We start from the raw sequence: 15,669 nt of genomic DNA, 5'->3' as shown, positions 1-15,669 counted from the left end.
CGGACAGGGAGACCGCGAAGACGTGGGGTCCAGTGACACAGTGCCAGGAATATCGCCCTGAGCTCGAGCACATTTATCTGCAGGGAGGACTCCTGAGCAGACCAAAGATCCCGGACTGTGAGAGAGTCGAGGACCGCTCCCCAACCCGAGAGGCTGGCGTCCGTCGTGATCACCCGCCAACTGGGGGGAAGGAACGAACGGCCCAGGGACACCGTCCGAGGAAGCAGCCACCAGGAAAGGTCCTGGCGAAGCTGGAGAGGGAGACGAACCAGGCGATTGAGGCCTGTCTGGGACTTGTCCCACCTGGATAGGATGAACAACTGAAGGTCCCGGGAGTGGAATTGGGAATAAGGAATGGCTTCGAAGGAAGCCACCATCCTCCCCAGGACTCGCATACACGTCCTGAGAGGACGGGCCGCGGAGAAGAGTCACCCCCGCCTGAAGGGAGGCAATCTTCTCTGGGGGGAGAAACACCCGCTCGAGGCGAGTGTCGAAGATCATGCCCAGGAAGGGCATCCTCTGGCATGGGACGAGGGAGGACTTGGAGTGGTTGACGAGCCACCCGAACTGGGCAAGAGCTGAGAGGGTGATTTGCAGGCTGGACAGGGCCCGAATCAGAAGGTCGTCCAGGTAAGGTACCAAGGCGACTCCCCTGGCACGTAGAAGGGCCATGAGAGGAGCTAACACCTTGGTGAAGACCCTCGGAGCAGAGGCCAGGCCGAAGGGCAGGGCTACCAATTGGAAATGAAGAGAACCGACCGCGAAGCGAAGGAACCTTTGGTGGGAGAGGGCAATGGGGACGTGGAGATAGGCGTCCTGAATGTCGATGGACGACAGGAACTCGTCCGACTCCAAGGAGGCGATCACCGATCGGAGGGATTCCATACGAAAATGACGGACCTGGACAAAGTGATTTAGCGCCTTCAGGTCCAGGATAGGACGGAGCGAACCGTCCTTCTTGGGAACCGTGAACAGATTCGAATAGAACCCCCGAAAGCGTTCTGACTCTGGAACCGGAACGATGACCCCTAGAGAGCGAAGGGAACGAATGGCCTGAAAAAAATCTTCTGCCCCGGAGGGGGACCTGGGGGGCGACGTCAGGAAGAACGGTCCCGGCGGAAGATCGGAAAATTCGATCCTGTATCCGGAGGAGACTACCTCCAGAACCCAAGCGTCTTCCACACTTGCTTGCCAGACATTCTGAAAGGCGAGCAGACGCCCTTCCACCTTGACCGAGTCATGCGGAAGGAGGTTTAGTGGACTGGGGGCGAGCAGGTTTGGGCTTGGCATGCCAGGAGGGCTTGGCCTTAAAGGAAGGCCTGGAGGCCTTCTTGTCAGATCGGGCAGGGGGGGCCCGAAAGGACTGAGCCCGAGAGGACGACCCAGGGAAGCGACGGCGGCGAGGCTGATTCTGGGGAAGAAGAGAGCTCTTACCGCCAGTGGCCTCCGAGATGAGCTCCTCCAAACGCTTCCCACCGAGAAAGGGAAGGGAAATCAGAGCCTTCGTGGAGGCGGAATCCGCCGCCCAAGAACGAAGCCAGATGGTGCGGCGGATGGCCACAGAGTTAGCGGCTGGATCGGCGGGCCGATTCCATAGAGGCATCGCAAAGAAACTTGGACGCCTGGTAAATTTGAGAGGCAAGCACTGCCAGTTCCCCTTGATCTGAGTCTGGGGGTAAGGCGCGAACAAGCTGTTTTGCCCAGATAGCGCAGGCCTTAGCCACCCAGGAGGCGGCAAACGCAGGGCGGATGGCGGCACCCGCTGCAATAAAAACAGACTTGGCCAAAGAGTCGACCCGTTTGTCAGCGGGATCCGACAAGGAAGCCGCGTCAGCCAGGGGAAGGGTAGTAGCCTTCGCCAGGTGAGCAACCTGAGGTTCTACCTGAGGAGGAACCGTCCAGGTATTGACAGATTCCTCAGAAAAAGGATAGGGGACGTCAGAGGCCTTGGTAAGATGAAGGCGCCGATCAGGATGACGCCACTCCTTAGCCAGAAGCGCGTCCAGATCCTCGTGATTCGGGAAGACCACAGTGGAACGTCTAGCCCGGCGGAAGGACACCGACTCCAGGGAAGAGGAAGAGGGAACGTCCTGCACATGGAGCGCGTCACGGACGGCTTTGATGAGGTCCTGAATGGCCGCAGACATCGCCGAGCACCGCTCTGATTCAGAAGCGGAGGAGTCCCCAGGAACGGCGGAAGCGGCTGAAGAAGAAATTTCGCCCGACTCAGACCTAACCGGGGAGTGATCCGGGGTAGCTGAGGAAGAATGGGACCCGGCCGAGGCTGTGCGAGGTCGCTTGCTGGACCTCGTACCAGAGCGAGAACGGACATCCCCAGCGGGGGGGGTCACTGCCCGAGGCGGCCGCAATCTGAGCGGGCAGACGGTCCAAGGACTGCGCTAGGGATTGGGAGAGGCTGGCAAGGTTACCTATGGCCTGGGATAGGGTAGCAGCACATTCCGGAAGGACTGACAAAGAGGGGGCGGACTGGGTGGGCCTGGGGGGAAGGCACTGCACGCAGAGAGAGGAAGACTGGCCGCATGGGAACTTCCTATTACACATGGAACAGGCGTAATGAGTGGAAATGGCGGCAGGGGGAGTGGGGGCCCGACCAGAAGAAGACATGAGGGCGGATGGAGGAGCCTGCAAAGCAAAAAGCCAGCCAGAGGCTGTGTCCCACAGAAGCACGTCCAGAGAGCCGAGTCGCAGGAGAAGCTGCAAGATGCGACAGCTGCAGGCAGGACAGGAGCCGGTAGTTGAGGAAGACACGCCCCCCCAGCAGCCCGCGCTGGTGCTGGATTGGTAAGAAAAAAACGCGCCTCCCAGGGCACCACCCACAGAGGGGAGGGAGAAGAGAAAAGCCCGGGAAGGCAGAAGGCGGAGACGGAGCTCCGCCCCACGTGACCTGCGGCCTAGGCGGAAGAAAAGCCGGGGCCTAGAGTAGAAAATGCTGCCGGAAACGGACGCCCGCGATCGCGGTAACGTCCGGAGGCAGAAGCGGGGACGCAGCGCCGATGCGGGGGGCCCGGAAGGCCAGGTAGGAGCAGGAGGAAACCTGTTAGTACGGGAAGGAGCCGATAGAACAGAAATCGGCCGTCTTAAAGGGCCAGGCCCTAGAAACAAGGGTGCCCCAAAAAGAAGTCCCCACGCAAAAAAGATGCCCAGGCAAGCGTGCAGTGCCCCCTAGCTAAACTAAAAAGGGGGCCAGGACACAAGGAGACACAGGGTGGTGGGGAGAGGGGGGAGTACAGGATACTGCCATACTCACTCACCTTCCGACGTTTTCAGGCGCAGCAATGACCACCCCCTCGGCGGACTCAACACGGAAGCCGTGGGTCCGCCGGAATTCCACTGCGGAAGCAGATAAGTGGGGACTGGGTGGCTGCCGGGTACCTGAGTACGCGCCCGCAGGGGGGCAACTAAAGTGGAACACGATGGAGCCACCCCTGCATCAGGAAGAAACCTGTAGAAAAAAAGGGAAAAAATAATAAATAAAATTAGCAGGATGACCTGCAAAACAGGTCATGTCTGCCTCCTACGGACACTAGAACTAGACTGGTGTCTCTCGGCTCTTGCAGAGGGGTATAGCCCACCTGGGCGGAGCCAACACTTTTTTGTTTCTAGTGTCAGCCTCCTAGTGGCAGCTGGGCATATACCATGGTGCTGTGTCCCCCAATGCCATGCACGAGAAAAAAAGCTAAAAAAAAAGCTACGAGAAAAAAAGCTATCTATCCAATAAAAACTACAGCTTGTCCCGCAAAAAATGCCTTACACCCAGAGGCTCTGCTCTCTGCACTTTGACAGGGCCTGACATTGAAAACATAACTGGATAAATGATTACTGTATGATGATTAATAACACTATCACAGAATCAAGAAAATCTCAAGTCAACGGTGATCCCTAATAAAACATAACTTTTAATCAATCAAATTAATAAGTCCCTAAGAATAGAACAGTCCTCTAGACTTCGTGGATCCACAACAGATGATATGATCCTGAAAAATCAAGGCAGGTAACGGACCAGTATGGAAGGGGGCCTCTAGGTACCTAGAAAGCCCTAAGGTACGGTTGCAATGCTGGCCCTACCGTCCTAGCCACGGCGCACCCGTCCTAAAAAGAACGACCCCGTCCGGAACCTTTCCCTCAAGCTACTTGGCCCTAGAATGCCAGACTTGATTTTTCAAGATCATATCATCTGTTGTGTATCAACGAAGTCCGGAGGACCCCCACTATATGGTAGGACTACCGGTTACTTTTCTAGGTGCCGCCGTGCACCACAATGTTTGTGTCATTGAGCACTCCTATTGTACTTTTTTTTTTTTTTTTTGTAGATCTGTTATATTCTTGGACTTTTTGTTAATTTAATTGATTTAAGTTGTGTTTTATTAGGGATCACCGTTGACTTTTTTTTCTTGAAAACATAACTAGGCTTTAGCAAATCATATTTAAAAACCTTTTGAAATAGGAATTCGAAGTGGGCTTTGGTACTGAGGTACCGGCCCACTTTGCAGATATGAACACAGTAGCAGCAAATCATATTTAAAAACCTTTTGAAATAGGAATTCGAAGTGGGCTTTGGTACTGAGGTACCGGCCCACTTTGCAGATATGAACACAGTAGTAATTCACATAAGGCTACATGCACACAGTTGTTTTTTGCGGTCCGCAAATAGCAGATCCGTATTCCTGTATTTTTTTACATCCACATCCGTTCCGTTGGTCTGCAAATTTTGTAAGTTGTGTTTCCGTGTGTCCTCAGTTTTAGTGGGGGTTTTTTTGCGGTCCGCAAAAAAAACCTGAAGGCCGTAATTCTTGAAATTTAATATATACAGGTTTCCTAGCAACCATCCGCATTGGCTTCCGTTGGTCATCCGCATTTTTTTGCAGACCCATTGAATTCAATGGTCCGCAAAACGTTTATTGCGGACAAGAATAGGACATGCAATACCTTTTTTGCGGCCGGGAAACACGGACGCGGCAAAGAAACTGTTGAATACACCGCAATTTTAACGGCTCTATAGAAATGCATGGCTAACCATCCAATCAGCCCAAAAAAACGGAACGGATGCAGAGAAAAACTGTTGTGTGCATGTAGCCTAAGTCTCATGTGACTTCGGGCAAGATGAAATTTGGTTCTACGGAGCAAATATATTTGCTGTACGGAAAGAGCATTATCCATGAAGGTTTTGAACGAATCGACTTTGGATCTATTATCCGAACCTTCATTGGCTCAAGCCTAATCAGAACGCCTGGTGCTGTCAAAGTGGAGAGGGCTTGACAGTTGCAGAGAAAGCTGAGCCTCTAGATGTAACGGCAATGCCCTTGTTGCTCCTAGAGGCTCATTTGCATATATTAAAACCACATTTTTCTAAGCAATACGGACACCTATGAACATGGGACCATCACAGATGCCTTCAACTGCCAAGTGCACATGTAATAGGTCAGCCAGTGTGCTGACAGATGCCCTTTAAAGAGGACCTTGTTGGGCGGTAATAATTCAATCAAGAATTATTAATTATGGTCATAAAAATAATTAAAGAGGACCTTTCATCTGGCAAAAAATTGTGAACTAAGTGTCATGATCTGTACAGCGGCGCCCAGGGATCTCACTGCACTTACTATTATCCCTGGGCGCCGCTCCGTTCTCCTGCTATGCCCTCCGGTATGTTCGGTCACTTGGTTATAGTAGGAGACTGCTTTTGTTCTCCTGGGCGTCTCCTTCTCCCAGGCTGTGAGCTCTGCGCTGCGATTGGCCAGCGCTACAGCCTAGGAGAAGGAGACGCCCAGGAGAACAAGGGCAGCTATTCACAGGAAGTGGAAAAAGCAGAGATACAAATGTATAAATTACAGGTTTTACTGAATCTTTTCCCACAAAACTATATATTAATCTGTTCAGCTTCTCATGCTCTAAAACTTGGTGCTGTCAGATTTTATTGCATTTTGTGGTGATCTGTCCTCTTTAACCCCTCTTTAGCCTAATCTGGCCTTTAAAGGGATTCTGTCATCTGTTTTTTATAACCTGTCACTTACTTACTTTAGGGGCCCAAGGGGAGGTCCGTTAATACTGGGTGCCCGGCCAAACCCCTTGCCGCAGGCGCAGGATCTGGCAGAGGGACGGGGAGGATTGCAGAGGCGGCGCTGTAGAAGGCGGCACTTAAGACAGGGAAGGCGGCGCTGGGCACCGGACGGCGAGGGGTGCGGCCGGGCACCCTGTATTAACGGACCTCCCCTTGGGCACCTTAAGTAAGTGATTGACAGGTTACAAAAACCAGTTTTTTGGGCAAATAGAGCCACAGTGAGGTTTAATAAGGCCAGCTTAGGATCCTTATTAGTCTGGACATGAGCATATGTTTAGGTTAGAGGGGTTAAATCTGATGACAAAATCCCTTTAACCCCTTAGGGACACAGCCTTATTTCACCTTAAGTACCAGGCCATTTTTTGCAAATCTGACCAGTGTCACTTTAAGTGCTGATAACTTTAAAACGCTTTGACTTACCCAGGCCGTTCTGAGATTGTTTGTTTGTTTTTTCGTCACATATTGTACTTCATGACACTGCTAAAATTGGGTCAAAAAAGAAAAAAAATTTGCATGAAAAAAATACCAAATTTACCAAAAATTTGGTAAAATTAGCAAATTTCAAAGTTTCAGTTTCTCTACTTCTGTAATACATAGTAATAATACCCCCAAAAATTGTGATTACTTTACATTCCCCATATGTCTACTTCATGTTTGGATCATTTTGGGAATGATACTTTATTTTTTGGGGATGTTAGAAGTTTAGAAGCAAATCTTGAAATTTTTCAGAAATTTTCAAAAACCCAATTTTAAGGGACCACTACAGGTCTGAAGTCACTTTGCGAGGCTTACATAATAATAGAAACCACCCAAAAATGACCCCATTCTAGAAACTACACCCCTCAAGGTATTCAAAACTGATTTTACAAACTTCGTTAACCCTGTACGTGTTGCACAAGAGTTAGGGCTCTTTCACACCTGCGTTATTGTCTTCCGGCATAGAGTTCCGTCGTCGGGGCTCTATGCCGGAAGAATCCTGATCAGGATTATCCTAATGCATTCTGAATGGAGAGTAATCCGTTCAGGATGCATCAGGATGTCTTCAGTTCCGGTACGGAACGTTTGTTGGCCGGAGAAAATACCGCAGCATGCTGCGCTTTTTGCTCCGGCCAAAAATCCGGAACACTTGCCGCAAGGCCGGATCCGGAATTAATGCCCATTGGAAGGCATTGATCCGGATCCGGCCTTAAGCTAAACGTCGTTTCGGCGCATTGCCGGAGCCGACATTTAGCTTTTTCTGAATGGTTACCATGGCTGCCGGGACGCTAAAGTCCTGACAGCCATGGTAAGTGTAGCGGGGAGCGGGGGAGCAGTGTACTTACCGTCCGTGCGGCTCCCCGGGCGCTCCAGAGTGACGTCAGGGCGCCCCAAGCGCATGGATCACGTGATCGCATGGATCACGTCATCCATGCGCATGGGGCGCTCTGACGTCATTCTGGAGCGCCCCGGGAGCCGCACGGACTGTAAGTATACCGCTCCCCCGCTCCTCGCTCCTACTATGGCAACCAGGACTTTAATAGCGTCCTGGGTGCCATAGTAACACTGAAAGCATTTGGAAGACGGTTCCGTCTTCAAATGCTTTCAGTACACTTGCGTTTTTCCGGATCCGGAGTGTAATTCCGGCAAGTGGAGTACACGCCGGATCCGGACAACGCAAGTGTGAAAGAGGCCTTAGTGGCAAATGGGGATGAAATTTGAGATTTTCATTTTTTTGCCAAGTTTTCCATTTTAACCCATTTTTTCCACTAACAAAGCAAGGGTTAACAGCCAAACAAGACTGTATCTTTATTGCCCTGACTCTGCCGTTTACAGGAACACCCCATATGTGGCCGTAAACTACTGTACGGCCACACAGTAGGGCGTAGAGGGAAAGGTGCGCCATATGGTTTTTGGAAGGCAGATTTTGCTGGACTGGTTTATTTACACCATATCCCATTTGAAGCTCCCTGATGCACCTCTAGAGTAGAAACTCCCTAAAAGTGACCTCATCTAAGACACTACACCCCTCAAGGTATTCAAAACTGATTTTACATACGTCGTTAACCCTTTACGTGTTGCACGAGTTATTGGCAAATGGGGATGAAATTTGAGATTTTTATTTTTTTGCCAAATTTTCCCTTTTAACCCATTTTTTTTTTACTAACAAAGGGTTAACAGCCAAACAAGACTATCTTTATTGCCCTGACTCTGCCGTTTACAGAAACACCCCATATGTGGTCCTACACTACTGTACGGCCACACGGCGGGGCGTAGAGGGAACGGAGCGCCGTGTGGTTTTTGGAGGGCTGATTTTTATGGACCGATTTATTTACACCGTGTCCTGTTTCAACCCCCCTGATGCACCCCTGGAGTAGAAACTCCCCAAAAGTGACCCCATTTTGGAAACTATGGGATAAGGTGGTGTGTTTTTTTGGGACTATTTTTAGGGTACATATGATTTTTGATTGCTCTATTACATTTTTGTGAGGCAAGCTTACCAAAAATTGAAATTCTGAAATTTCATCTCCATTTGCCATCAACTGTTGAACACCTAAAGGGTTAATAGTTTGTATAATCAGTTTTGAATCCCTTGAGGGGTGTAGTTTCTTAGATGGGGTCACTTTTAGGGAGTTTTTACTCTAGGGGGGCTTCAAAAAGGACATGGTGTCAATAAAAAAGGCCATCAAAATCGGCCTTCCAGTAACCATGTCGGTCCTTTACTTTTGCGGCCTCCCTTTTACTGATACAGCAGTTTACGACCACAAATGTGGCATTTCTGTAAACTGCAGTATCAGGGTAATAAATATAAACTTTTGTTGGGTTGTTAACCCTTGTTTTGTTACTGGAAAAAACGGATTGAAATGGAAAAGTGCCAAAAATAGCGGTTTTGGCACTTTTTTTTTTTTACCCTGTTAATCTGGGGGGTTAGGTCCTGGGGTATTTTTATAGAGGAGATTCTTACGGACGCGGCGATACCTAATAAGTCTACTTTTTTTTTTACAATTCAGGTTTTAGACTACATTATCCTTTTTGATACAAAAATTATTTTTTTGTATCTCTAAAGTCTAAGAGTAATTTTTTTTTTTTTTATCCGATTATCTTATGTGGGGGCTCATTTTTTGTGGGATGAGATGACTGTTTTATTGGCACTATTTTGGGGGCTATATGACTTTTTGATCGCTTGCTATTAAACTTTGTTATGTAAGGTGACAAAAAATAATAATAATTTCAGGTTTTTTTTTTGGACCATGTTTATCTTGGGGGTTGGGGTATTTTTATAGAGGAGATTCTTACCGACGCTGCGATACGTAATTTTGTATATTTTTAATAAATTATTTTAGTTTTTTTGGGTGTCAAGTCTGAGAACCAGTTTTTTTTTTATCCAATGTCAGTGCTAAATTGGGATATAAATTTAGTACTCCGTGGAAGTGTGATACTGCCTGAAGCAACCAATAATGCAGAGGCCCGGATGATCGGGGCACGTGTCACATTGAGTAGTGGTGTCCTTCCGTATCCCCCTCCTGTGACACACTCTGCACCTTTTTTGGGTTCGTCCCTTCTTTCCAGTATGGGGGACCACACCTGGAAAGTGTTGGCCAGGGACAATCCGGGCGCCTACAGTTCCCGAGGTACTCCGGCCTGCTCTTTCCCGGTCCGAAAAGATCAGGGCCTTGAGGACTGCCTCATAGAACTGAAAAAATGTCCGTGTTGCCAGCGCTCCGGGACAGCACAAAAGAGTTGTACATGGCAACCTGTAGACCGCAACTTTTTTGTACCATGCCCGGGTTTTGCGCATGGCATTATATGGCTTGAGGACTTGATCAGAGAGATCAACTCCTCCCATATACCGATTGTAGTCGACGATACAATCGGGCTTGAGGACCGTTGCTGCGGTACCTCGCACAGGGACAGGGGTGATGCCGTTACCATGAATTGTGGACAGTGCAAGGACATCCCTCTTGTCCTTTATACCTGACCAGCAACAGGTTTCCAGTGGTAAGGGCACGGGTCTCACCCCTGGTGATAGGTACCTGGAGGGGGAGGACAGGGAGGCCGCGTTGATTTTTCCGCACGGTCCCACAAGCGGACGTGGATCTGGCGGCAAGGGACTGGAACAAGGGGATACTAGTATAAAAGTTATCCACGTAAAGGTGGTAACCCTTATCTAGCAGTAAGTACATAAGGTCCCACACAAGTTTTCCGGTAACACCCAGGGTGGGGGGACATTCTGGGGGTTGAATCCGGGAATCTCGCCCCTCGTATACACTAAATTTGTAAGTGTGTACCCTGAGGTACTCTCACAAATTTTGTATAGCTTCACGCCATATCTCGCCCGCTTGGAGGGCACATACTGGCGGAAAATGAGTCTCCCCTTGAAGGCAATGAGAGACTCATCAACCGCGACCTCCCTTCCAGGTACATAGGCCTCCATGAATTTGGCCCCAAAGTGATGGATGACCGGCCGTATCTTATACAGACGGTCATGGGCAGGATCACCTTGGGGGGGACATGCTGCATTATCTGAATAATGCAGACCTTTCCGGGTGGCCTCAAACCGGGAGCGTGTCATGGCCGTACTGTAAAGTGGGGTCTGGTATAGGACGTCCCCACTCCAGTACAGCCTGACACTGGGTTTCTTGACCAGGCCCATATGCAGCACGAGGCCCCAAAATGTCCTCATCTCGGCTGCACTGACCGGCGTCCAGCCACCGGGCCTGGCCAAAAAGGAGCCCGGGTGTTGAGCAATGAACTGTTGGGCGTACAGGTTTGTCTGCTCCACCATCAGATTTACCAGTGGGTCACTGAAAAAATGACAAAAAAAAGTCATATTCAGTGTAGCCCACTGTGGAAATCTGGATTCACAGGCTCTTATCGCTCTGGGCTACACCAGACTAGTTCACCGGCAGGGGGCTCCGGTGGATTTAACTGGTGGGCCGGAAAACTAGTAGAGCCCCAGAGCTGCTCGTACTAGGCTGGGCCACAGGGTCCCTAAGATGGCGGTCCCCTTGATCCTCCTGGCGGCGTCTCCGCCGCCTTGGGGGCTCATCATCACTAGATGATGACGGCGCGGATGACAACCGGAAAGTGGGGTCATCCTCGTCCTCACTGGGACTCTGAGTCGGAGGCAAGCTGGGCGTATGCCTCCTCGGCTGAGAACGGGCCATAGGGGAGTGTGTGTCTGCGTGTTTATGTGCGTGTGTGTAAATCTTTATTTGGTGTGCGTGTGTGTGTGTGGGGGGGGGCACGGGTGTTCACAAACTCACCCTAAAACTAACAGAAAAAGAAAAAAAGGGCAAAAAATGTAGGGGGAAAAAATTATAAACCGCTGATCAACCGTCCGAAGTTGATCAGCGGTGGGGTGTGCGATTCGCTAACAGTGGCCGGTCGCTAAGAGCGCCGGCCACAGTCAGCGTACACAAAAAAAAATACTAAAATCCTGCACCCCAAAAAAGTTGGGGGGGTGGCGGGGGGGGGGGGGGGGGGCAAGCGGCAGCATCCCGGGGGTGTCTAGGGTCACACAGCTGTGCTGTGGACCCCAGACACCCTAACTTAGTGATCGGAACCATACATGACGTACCGGTACGTCATGTGTCCTTAAGTACCAGGACATCATGACGTACCGGTACGTCATGTGTCCTGAAGAGGTTAAAGATTCAACATCCACTGTACATGTACAGTGTATGATGGGAAGGGGTTGAAGATGAAGTAAAATGTCAGTTTGGCTTTTATAATTGAACTGCACTTTATTTTCTGAATATTTATTTGCCTTTTTATCTGCTCCTTTTTGATAGACCTACAAGAGAGAAGATTCCCCTGAGCATGCTGAGTTCTTTGATCTGCTCCAACGGATGCTGGAGTATAGCCCTACACTAAGAATCACTCTAGATGAAGCCCTGAGACACCCTTTCTTTGCCAGACTGAAACCTGAAGAAAGGAAACTAGGAAGTAGAACATCCAGGAACCTTAGCCGATAAGGAAGATGACATTTTAATCATTTGTCACTATCCATCCTTTAAACATTACATTTGACAAATATTCTGAACTTAAGACTCCTTGGACACTTTTTCTTCAACACACAAAATAAACAAGAAGTAGAACCAGCACTATTTTCTTGTATTAAACTCTGCTTAATGTCTTAAAAACTTGTGATGCCTATTAGAATCCTTATTGTCAGTATTCCACATGTGAAGACTGCGAGTGAACCATGAGCCCTCAAAACGAAGAACTGCTGAAAACTGTATGGTGAACACTGTGTATAGAGCACTTGATAAAGCATGTGCTGAATAGTACTGTATATATGTACATTTGTAAACTCAGGGATGTATGGGGGAACATGTAAGTATCAAGAATGGAGTGATTTCACTTTGTATAAAAAGCTCACTGTTGCATGTGTGACAGGTACTTGGAGCGGTCTTAATATTTTTGTAATTGTGCTGTCTGATAAATAAACTTGGAAAAGATATAAAAGTCCATTCATTAAAATAATGCTAAATGTTTTGTGACCACATACATATGGTTTTAAACTTTGTATACCAAGGGTGCTTTTACATAGAGGTTGTTTTGTGGTGTTTATGTGCACTTTTGTATTTTTTGCTGTAAAAACGCCAGCTTCAGATGTTAATTCTATGGGGAACAGACCAATGAGAAATTATTAAAAACCATCTTTGATATCTTTTAACCCCTTTCCGACAGCCTCTGTACATGCACTGTGCGCTGGTCGTGCAGAAACTGCGCCCACTCCATCAGTGGCAGCGGCCCAGCTGAATCCGGCGTATTAACACTTTGTATGCCGTGTTCATTGCTGACTGCAGAATGCACAGGGTTTGCGGAGGGAGAGTGCTCCTTCTCCGACCCCATTGGGTCCCTGTGCTGTTGTGATGGGGACCCGATGGCTGGTAAGGCATCGGGACTTGCCTCCCACAGAAGTCTGAGAGAGACCCAGTATTACACTGACAGGCAATGCTACTACAGAGGGATCTGGATAGATTGGATGCTTGGGCAGATAAGTGGCAGATGAGGTTTAACACTGACAAATGTAAAGTTATGCACATGGGAAGGAATAATGCAAGTCACCCGTACATACTAAATGATAAAACACTCGGTAACACTGACATGGAAAAGGATCTAGGAATTTTAATAAACGGCAAACTAAGCTGCAAAAAACAGTGTCAGGCAGCTGCTGCCAAGGCCAATAAGATAATGGGTTGCATCAGAAGGGGCATAGATGCCCGTGATAAGAACATAGTCCTACCACTTTACAAATCGCTAGTCAGACCACACATGGAGTACTGTGTACAGTTCTGGGCTCCTGTAAACAAGGCAGACATAGCAGAGCTGGAGAGGGTCCAGAGGAGGGCAACTAAAGTAATAACTGGAATGGGGCAACTACATTACACTGAAAGATTATCAAAATTAGGGTTATTCACTTTAGAAAAAAGACTGAGGGGAGATCTAATTAATATGTATAAATATATCAGGGGTCAGTACAGAGATCTATCCCATCATCTATTTATCCCCGTGACTGTGACGAGGGGACATCCTCTGCGTCTGTAGGAAAGAAGGTTTGTACACAAACATAGAAAAGGATTCTTTACGGTAAGAGCAGTGAGACTATGGAACTCTCTGCCTGAGGAGGTGGTGATGGTGAGTAAAATAAAGGAATTCAAGAGGGGCCTGGATGTATTTCTGGAGCTTAATAATATTACAGGCTATGGCTACTAGAGAGGGGTCGTTGATCCAGGGAGTTATTTTGATTGGAGTCGGGAAGGAATTTTTTATTCCCCTAAAGTGGGGAAAATTGGCTTCTACCGCACAGGTTTTTTTTTTGCCTTCCTCTGGATCAACTTGCAGGATAACAGGCCGAACTGGATGGATAAATGTCTTTTTTTGGCCTTTGTACTATGTTACTATTACAATACTCAATTTATTGTAGAGGGGATCAGACCCCCAAAAGTTAATGTCCCACAGTGGGACAAAAAAAATATATATATTTTTTAAAATAAAGCCATATACAATAAAAAAAAAGACATATTGGGTATCGCCACATCCGTAATGACTGGCTCTATGAAACATCACATGATCTACCCCATCAGATGAATACCATAAAAAATGGCACCAAAATAGCCATCTTTTGGTCACTTTGCTTTACAAAAAGTGTAGTAGCGAATGATCAAAAAGTTACCCTACAATGTTAACTTTGAAAATGTCACCTCTAGTGTGGAGCGAAGCGAGCTTCGGATGCTTCATCCGAAGCCGCTTTGTTCAAAACTTCGGAATAATACTGTACGGAGATCAGTCTCTGTACAGTATTAGGGCCCATTCAGATGACTGTATGTTGTGTGTGTGTGTTGGTTTTTATTATTTTTTTTTTTTTTGCGGTCTGTAAAAATGCAGACCTGTTTTTTTGCGAACAGTTCAGAGTGTTTAGAGTGGTTTAGTATATCTTCTGTTTTTTTGTGGATCTGCAAAAAAAAAACAGAAGGTGACGATTCTTTTTTTTTTTTTTTTTTAATAAAGATTGAGTTATCTGATTTAAAAAAAATTGACTGTTTATTAATTTGGGTCACATGATCACATAGGTGCCATTTTTTTCAGTCTTTGAGAACGCTGGGAGCTTTGTGAGAGACTTGTGCTTGGTCGGCATCTGTTTTGCACATTATTTCTTTGCACTTATCATGTCTGATATGAACGAGGTTCTCCTGTGCCATCTCTTTTCTCAGAGATTCAAAAAGCAGTCACCTATGCTGCCTGAAGAATCGGGGAGGTGGCGGAGGAGGCGGCATTGGGTTCATCCCATAGTCTCCCAGTGGATCAGGAAGGGCCACAGTCATGCTTTATACATTGACTTGCGTCAGAACCCAGACAAATTTCAGGGTTACTGCCGTATGTCAGTGTCCACATTTGATAACTTGCTTCAGTCTCTATGTTTGGTTACAGGTTCCTTGCTTCTGGAAACTCTTTTGCGTCACTGCATTATAAATATCTGCTGGGAATCTCAACCATATCTAGGATCGTCTGTAACACTTGTGAGCTTATTTGGCATTGTCTCCGAAGTGGTGATCTTCTCACCCAAAGCGGAAGATTGGCTGCAAATCACTGAGGGTTTTTATCAATCAACGCAGTTTCCAAACATTAGATGGCAAGCACTTGGTGTTTGAAAGCTGCCTCACTCAGGATCCCGATGTTATAATTTTAAGCAATATTTTTCTGTAGTGCTTTTGGCCTGGGTTGACAGTAATTACAGACTTTTTTTTATTGTTGACATTGGGGCCTATGGAAGCGCCGCAGACTCCCGCATCTTCTGTAATTCCAGAATGAATGAACGGCTTCATGCCAACCAACTCTCCTTGCCAGAGCCCAGACGATTGCCAGGTTCTTCTGCTCCAGCCGCTCCATTTGTAATCATGGCAGATGAAGGCTTTGCATGATCTCCACATGTAATGCAGGGCTTTCCACGATGCGATTTGGAAGTACCAGAAGCGCATCTTCAATTATAGTCTGTCTCGTGCACGTTGAAATGTTGAATGTGCTTTCAGAATACTGTCTAATAAATGGAGAATGTTCATGTCATCCTTGCATATGAGTCCGGAACATGCCACCTTGGTGATCCAAAC

The 15,669-nt window shown here is 47.8% G+C and overlaps 1 protein-coding gene across 2 annotated transcripts in view; it reads left to right on the top strand.

The window, feature by feature from the left end:
• CLK3 (CDC like kinase 3) overlaps positions 1–12,520 on the top strand; it is an 83,916-nt gene extending 71,396 nt beyond the window's left edge. For both annotated transcript variants that reach the window (XM_040413755.1, XM_040413756.1), the window contains one exon: positions 11,848–12,520. In XM_040413755.1, coding sequence (XP_040269689.1) covers positions 11,848–12,030 — 183 coding nt within the window. In that variant the 3' untranslated portion in view covers positions 12,031–12,520. The remainder of the gene's footprint in view (positions 1–11,847) is intronic.
• Positions 12,521–15,669: the final 3,149 nt, after the last annotated feature.

The sequence above is a fragment of the Bufo bufo genome, chromosome 1, assembly GCF_905171765.1.
Source record: "Bufo bufo chromosome 1, aBufBuf1.1, whole genome shotgun sequence".
Taxonomy (NCBI): domain Eukaryota; kingdom Metazoa; phylum Chordata; class Amphibia; order Anura; family Bufonidae; genus Bufo; species Bufo bufo.
This window is presented reverse-complemented; position numbering and strand designations above follow the sequence as displayed.